General features: G+C 39.2%; 1 protein-coding gene across 3 annotated transcripts in view; it reads right to left on the bottom strand.

Annotated features, from left to right (window-relative positions):
* Positions 1–7,269, bottom strand: part of banp (BTG3 associated nuclear protein) — a 70,796-nt gene that overhangs the window by 37,940 nt on the left and 25,587 nt on the right. For all 3 annotated transcript variants that reach the window (XM_079809302.1, XM_079809303.1, XM_079809304.1), the window contains exon 8: positions 4,813–4,974. In XM_079809302.1, the coding sequence (XP_079665428.1) occupies positions 4,813–4,974 (162 nt within the window). The remainder of the gene's footprint in view (positions 1–4,812; positions 4,975–7,269) is intronic.

Below are 7,269 nucleotides of genomic sequence, written 5' to 3'. Positions count from 1 at the left end.
GGTCCTGTTCTTCGTGATCCCATTGTTCAAACTTTAGTTAGTGTGTAATGTTGCTGCTAGAGCATAAATAATACCTGTAAAATGATAAAGCTCAAAGTTCAATGCCAAGCGAGATATTTTATTTAACAGAAGTTCCCTTTCAAAGCCTACAGCGAACGGCTGGTTAGGACTACATCCTGGTATTTCCTGCTTTAATTACGTCAGTAGAGCAGTAGAACAGACTAACCTCCGCCCACAAGAAAACGCGAAAAAAGGGGGCGTGGTCTTGTTGCTGTCCCACGTGGAGAAGAAGAGGACGTCGCGTGGAGAAAAGGAAGTGCTGCGTTTCAGTGTGTTTGTCGCCATGTCGTCGAGACGCTGTTATTTTCATCCCGGAGTCAAATCACCTTTGTTTGGCTTTCCCAGGGACGCTGTAGAGATTATTAAGCGCGTATATTTCTCCCGTTAAGAGGCGTGACCTTTCCACGTGCGCTAAGCTGCTGTCGAATCACAACACAGGACCGTGCTACGTTCGCTAAGCTGCTGTCAAATCGCAACACGGGAACCGCTGACACAATCAGAACTCGTTACGTGTTTCTGAAGGAGGGACTTCATAGAATAAAGGAAGTCTTCAGTCGTTTGTAGGACAGTGAAAACAGCGGTGTACAGATAAGTAAATTGTGTTAAAAATACAGTTTTTTTTTACACGCGAAACATGAACACATGTTATATTGCACACTGTAAACACAATCAAAGCTTCAAAAAAACACGAAGAACGGGACCTTTAAATTTTTGACCTGCCAGTTAGCACACAAACATGGTAATAGTAATGTTGAAAATTAAAAAATAATAATAATAAAACCGCTTTGATAATTCTACAACAACAATCATCATGTGTGGGAATATTAGTATGGTAATGTCTGCGAACAAAAAAACGCAACTGCCCAGTAAATATACAGAATTTTGTAGAGTTCTAGGTTTTAGAAGTTAACACACATCAAAAAATATGGTAATGTTTGCAAATGTAAATGGCCAACAACATTGCTGCTCATTCAAATAAAGAACTTTGTCAAATCCATGATCGAATTGCTAGTGCACCTGACAGGGTAATATACACTATATTACCAAAACTATTGGGACACCCCTCCAAATCATTGTATTCTGGTGTTCCAATCCCTTCTATGGCCACAGGTGTATAAAATCAAGCACTAAGTCCTTTTGTGAAATTTCCTTACGACTAAATATTCCACAGTCAACTGTTAGTGGTAGTATAGCTAAGTGGAAGCAATTGGGAACAACAGCAACTCAGCCACGAAAAATCACAGAGCGGGGTCAGCACATGCTGAGGCGCACAGTAGGCAGAAGTCGCCAACTTTCTGCAGAGTCAATAGCTACAGACCTCCAAACTTCGTGTGGCCTTCAGATTAGCTCAAGAACAGTGTGTAGTGAGCTTCATGGAATGGGTTTCCATGGCCGAGCAGCTCCAAGTGCAATGCAAAAAGTCGGATGCAGTGGTGTAAACTGGACTTTAGAGCAATGGAGACGTGTTCTCTGTAGTGACCAAATTACGCTTCTCTGTCTGGCAATCCGATGGACAAGTCTGGGTTTGACGGTTGCCAGGAGAACGGTACGTGCCTGTCTGCATTGTGTCATTTGGTGGATGGGGGATTATGGTGTGGGGGTTGTTTTTCAGGGGTTGGGATTGGCCCCTTAGTTCCAGTGAAAGGAACTCTTAATGCTTCAGCATACCAAAACATTTTGGACAATTTCATGCTCCCAACTTTGCGGGGACAGTTTGGGGATGCCCCTTCCTGTTCCAACATGACTGCGCACCAGTGCACAAAGCAAGGTCCATAAAGACATGGATGAGTGAGTTTGGTGAGGAGGAAATAGACTGGCCTGCTCCCGATAGAACACCTTTTGGATGAATTAGAGCAGAGACTGCGAGCCAGGCCTTCTCGTCCAACATCAGTGCCCGACCTCACAAATGCGCTTTTAGAAGAATGGTCAAAAACTCCCATAAACACCAGGGATGGAAATTTGCACCCGCCACCAGCCAAATGCGGGTGATTTTGTGTTGTTGCGGGTAAACTCGCTTCACCTACCGGCCACCGTGGCGGGTACATAATAGCATAGCCTACTGTTTCACCTGGACGGCGGACACTTTTAGAGGAGGCACACCCTCAAAAAAAAATGTGGCGTTACAAATCAAATTCCCAATAAGTAGTAGAGAAGTTAATTTGCGCATGGTTGCGTTTTAGCGGCTTTGTTGTCATAGCGGCGGAGTCTCGAGAACATGAGCTGTAAACTTGCACGTTTTTTTTAAAACATATCGAGCTCGTGGCGCGTCCGCCGTTTGAATGCAAGAGGATCTCCAGATATAGAGCTGAATAGAAAAAAAGATATAAATGGGTCTGTCCAGTAACTCGTGATTAACCTCAGGCGAACTGCACACTTTGCAGAGAAGCATTTCAGTTGCTCAGATTGACTTATTTAAAGCAGCAGTGGTAACACACACATCCGTGCTTCTAAAGGTATAGGCCTATTATTTTTTTAAATGGATAATATATTTATATAATATTCCATACATTATCAGAGCTTGGCAGACAGAATTATTATATATATTTTAGACAGGTTAATTAATAGATTATAGTCTAATTAATGTTATTATTAATGTACCATTTTAATCATACATAATAAATAATCCTGCCATATAAAGTTTGACATTTATTAAAATAATATTTAGATAAAAATGGGACAAATAATTGCATAATAATACAGTCATAATTTAAGTAAATTAATACAAAAAATTTACATTTTTAAATTTCAGAATTGTCCAAAAAGTGATCACTGGTTCAGAATGACTGCTTAAAGGGACAGTTCACCCATAAATTAAAATTCTGTCATTATTTACTCACCCTCAAAGTTTTTCCAAACATGTATACATTTCTTTGTTATGTTGAACACACAGGGAGATTACTATGGAAGTCAATGGTGCCCCCAATGCAGCCTGGGTACAAACTTTCTGCAAAATATCTTCTTTTGTGTTGAGCAGAACATAGAAACTCATACAGGTTTGATGACATCATGAGGGAGAGTAAATGATGACCATAAAAGACCACGAATCATCCAAATGCCACATCCATTAATCTGCCCTACTCATTTAATGAAATGTATATCAGTTCATGGTTTGTTTGTGTGTGTATAAGAGAGAAAGAGAAAATGTCAGTATTTCATTGAGACTTGAGATTAAATAAACTGCTTAAGTATTGTAGAGCTTGTAGTATTAATTACTAATCGGTTACAAACAAGAAAGTGGCTGGTAAAAACATTGAGTGGCTGGTAGATTTTGAAATCCACCAGCCACAGTGGCCGGTGGACGAAAAAGTTAATTTCCATCCCTGATAAACACACTCCTAAACCTTGTGGAAAGCCTTCCCAGAAGAGTTGAAGCTGTTATAGCTGCAAAGGGTGGGCCAAATCCATATTAAACCCTACGGATTAAGAATGGGATATCATTCAAGTTCATTTGCATATAAAGGCAGGCGTCCCAAAACTTTTGGCAATATAGTGTATGTGAACAAATATGGTAATTTGACCAAATGTTGCTACTTAGTAAATAAGTATATAAACATTGATCAGTGAACATAAAAAGAAGCTCAACTGAACTTGCTTGGACAGAACAAATCTAATTGGTTCTTGCTGAAGCTCAAACGTTCTGCGTAAACGACAAGGATGAACCTCATTGGTTCTCGCACGTCAAGCGAACATGCTTGAGCTTCTGTTTACCATAACTGATGTATGTGTTGATGAATCTTTATATGTGAATAAAAGCCTAAATTAAATCTGTTCATCATAAAAAGCGATCATGTCACTTCCGAAAATTTGGACTAAACCGCTCAATTCATATGGATTTGTTTTATGATCTCTTTATGAACTTTTTGAAGCATCAAGTGGTAGTTGAGTAGACTGTCAATGGAGGGACAGAAACATCTTAGATTTAAATAAAAAAAAAATCTACATTTGTGTTCCGAAGATTTGGAATAAGGGAGTAAATGATGACAGAATTACATTTTTTGGCTGAACTAGCCCTTTAAAAATGCAGAGAGCAAAAGCATTTTCTTTTAAATATACACAGAATTTTGCAGGGTGTGCAGCTTATTTTCTCCATGTCTGCACATCAAAAATGAGATATTTTTGATGTTGGACGGAAACACTTTGTTCCTTTCATTGTCCACATGTTCCTCGTGCTCTGATTTTGGTTTGAAAGAAGGCTGAGCCCCAGTTGGCTTGTTCATAAGCTAATAGTTTAATCTAAAATGCAAAGGAGGCCAATTCCAGCTGGACATGGACAACAGAAAGAGGTGAAGCAATCCTAAGTGTATGGACCATTGTGGAGAACCAATACAGGATATTTGTGTTAGTCCGAAATGAGTCAAAGGTGAAGGCTTGTGAATCTCTGAGAGGAAGGGACAGGACATGAGGCGTTGTCCTGAGATTAGAACCATCTGCTAGTTGAGGAAACATCAGTCTCTCGCGCACAAACATGAGGCGCGCAAATAAACACATGGGGTGCATGTGCCCGCAATGTACACGACTTTTGCACAAATGGAGGCGAGGTTATATACATAGCTAATTCAATGCCGAACTAGCACATGGTATGACAACTGGGTATTCTCTTGCACACACACTCACTCACTCCCAGCATATGTTTATGTTCAATTGAACACAAACCAGCTGGGCCTAGACCCTTAGCATCTAAATCAAAGAGAAACAGGGCTCGTAAGTTTCGCAAGAGACAAAATCAACGGGAAAGGGCGCAGGGGTCCATACCTGAGCTGTTCTGCGATGCGGGGGTCCGTCGTGAGAAACTCTTAACGGCCAAACTCTGTCCACGCTGCTTCCGACGCCAAGCGGTTCGACACTTGGAATCAATGCTCTGCTTGATACGGTACCAGTCAGACTCGGTAATGGTGAATTTGTGGAACAGGTGACCTGGTTGCAGATAGACAGAGACATTCACAACAAAATCCGTCAGGAAATAAGGGACAAAACACCTGCTATGTTTCCACTCATAGATGGAATATCGCATAAACCATGTGTGAATAAAGCACCGTTTCCATCCCATGTGTTCACGTGGGGGTGCAAAATCCCTAGAAATTGGCGCAAAATATCTAATATTGCTGCAATCGGGGAAGTCACTGTGGCTCTTTTTTGGCATATCATAAATATCTTGCATATGTAAACAAATATAATAATTTGACTAAGACGTTGCTGCTTATTAAATAAAGTGAAGTTTTGCCAAATTCCTGTTCTAGCCGGTAATGCACATGCAAAGTGTGCAAACAAAGATGAAACATTGCTGTTTAACAAACATAAAAAAGGTCACATTCATATTCTATTCAACCATGTTTAAAGGAACAGTCCACTATTTTTGAAAATAGGCTCATTTTCTGACTCCCCAAGAGTGAAACAGTTGAGTTTTACCGTTTTCAAATCCATTCAGCCGATCTCCGGGTCTGGCGGTAGCACTTTTAGCATAGCTTAGCATAGATCATTGAATCTGATTAGACCGTTAGCATCTCGCTCAAAAATGACCAAAAGGTTTCAATATTTTTCCTATTTAAAACTTGACTCTTTTGTAGTTACATCGTGTACGAAGACCGACGGAAAATTAAAAGTTGCGATTTTCCTAGGCCGATGTGGCTAGGAACTATACTCTCATTCCTGCGTAATAATCAAGGAACTTTGCAGCCGTACCATGGGGGCAGCGGTACAATGATATTACGCAGCACCTGATATTACACGATGTAACAGTAAAACTCAAATGTTTAACTCTAGGGGAGTTGGAAAATGAGTGGAGTGTTCCTTTAAAAATTTTGTAATGTGTTGTGAACAAAGGTTGTTTGACGAAAACACAACTGTTTATTAAATATACAGAATTTTATAGAATTCTTGTTATTAGCAGTTAGCACACATGCTTAAAAATATCATATAGTAATGTTTGCAAATGAAAATGGCCATTTAACCAGAACATTGACATTCAGAACATTGTGACCATGATAAAATGTGTCAGGAAATAAGGTACAAAACACTGTCGTAATTTTAGGATCCGTGGTCTAGCAATTAGCATACATGTTTAAAAACATGATATGGTAACATATGCAAGTTTTTGCTACTTATTAAATATAGAGAAGATATTCAAATTCATGTTCTAGCACATGTACTTAGCATGGTATTGTAAAGTGTGCGAACAAACAAAAAAATGAAAATGCTGCTGCTTAACAAATATTAAAAAACAAACAAAGCTGCTTATTAAATATACAGAATTTTGTCTAGTTCTTGTTTTTAGCAATTAGCGCACATGCTCAAAAATAAGCTAAAGTAATGTTCGCAAAAGAAAATGGCCAATTGACCAAAACATTGACATTCAGAACATTGCAGCCATGATATAATCGGTCAGGAAATAAGGGAGGAAACACTGACGTAATATTTAGTCGTGCGATTATGCTGCAAACAAATAAACTCTTTGTACTTTGCAGCAGAAATAAACATGCAAACAAACAGCTCTAAGCAGCTCTAGGACTCTCATGTCGGGAGAGTTCATTCACGTTAGCCAAAGTCAAGTAGGGTTTGTTTGTGCAAAACTGCATATAACATTCCTCGTTCACATAATTTGCCCATACCAGCTCATTCCTCGTTGTTACTTATGGCTCGTTGCAGGAATTGACCTACATATTGACGTGACAGAAGATTTTTTTATGAATGAGGAGCGGTTAGAGACGCTACTAATTAGCTCATGTGGGGAAAATAAGTCTGGTGCCGAGGATGAGGCAGAACCGCAGATGAGCTACTTGAGAACTGAAATGATTTGAATTAGACAGGCTCACATAAACTGAACTGAATATGATCAAAGACCTGATTTGTCACAGACAGGGTTTACAGATAGATTTTATAGATATTATTTGAATTGCAGCCACCGTAGCTAGTGGTTTTCCAAAGTTACTAGCCACTTATTTTCACTGGCCACAATTTTGACATTGCCAAAAGGAAAATTATTATTATTATTAAATTATTATTACCATGAGGAAAAACTCTATTTTTAATATTATCAGGTTTATTAGGCTGCTGTCACTTTAAGACCTGACGCATGAATCCATTATACTGTTACACATGCGTTTTCTTTCTCAACTGTTTACGTTCACTCAAAACATAACTGACTGTGTTTATGTGAATACTCACCAAGACTGGCATTTTTGTCATTATTTTGAATGTATTTGAGTGTTTAAG

This window comes from Gobio gobio (genome assembly GCF_949357685.1).
Source record: "Gobio gobio genome assembly, chromosome: 25".
In the NCBI taxonomy this organism is placed as follows: domain Eukaryota; kingdom Metazoa; phylum Chordata; class Actinopteri; order Cypriniformes; family Gobionidae; genus Gobio; species Gobio gobio.
This window is presented reverse-complemented; position numbering and strand designations above follow the sequence as displayed.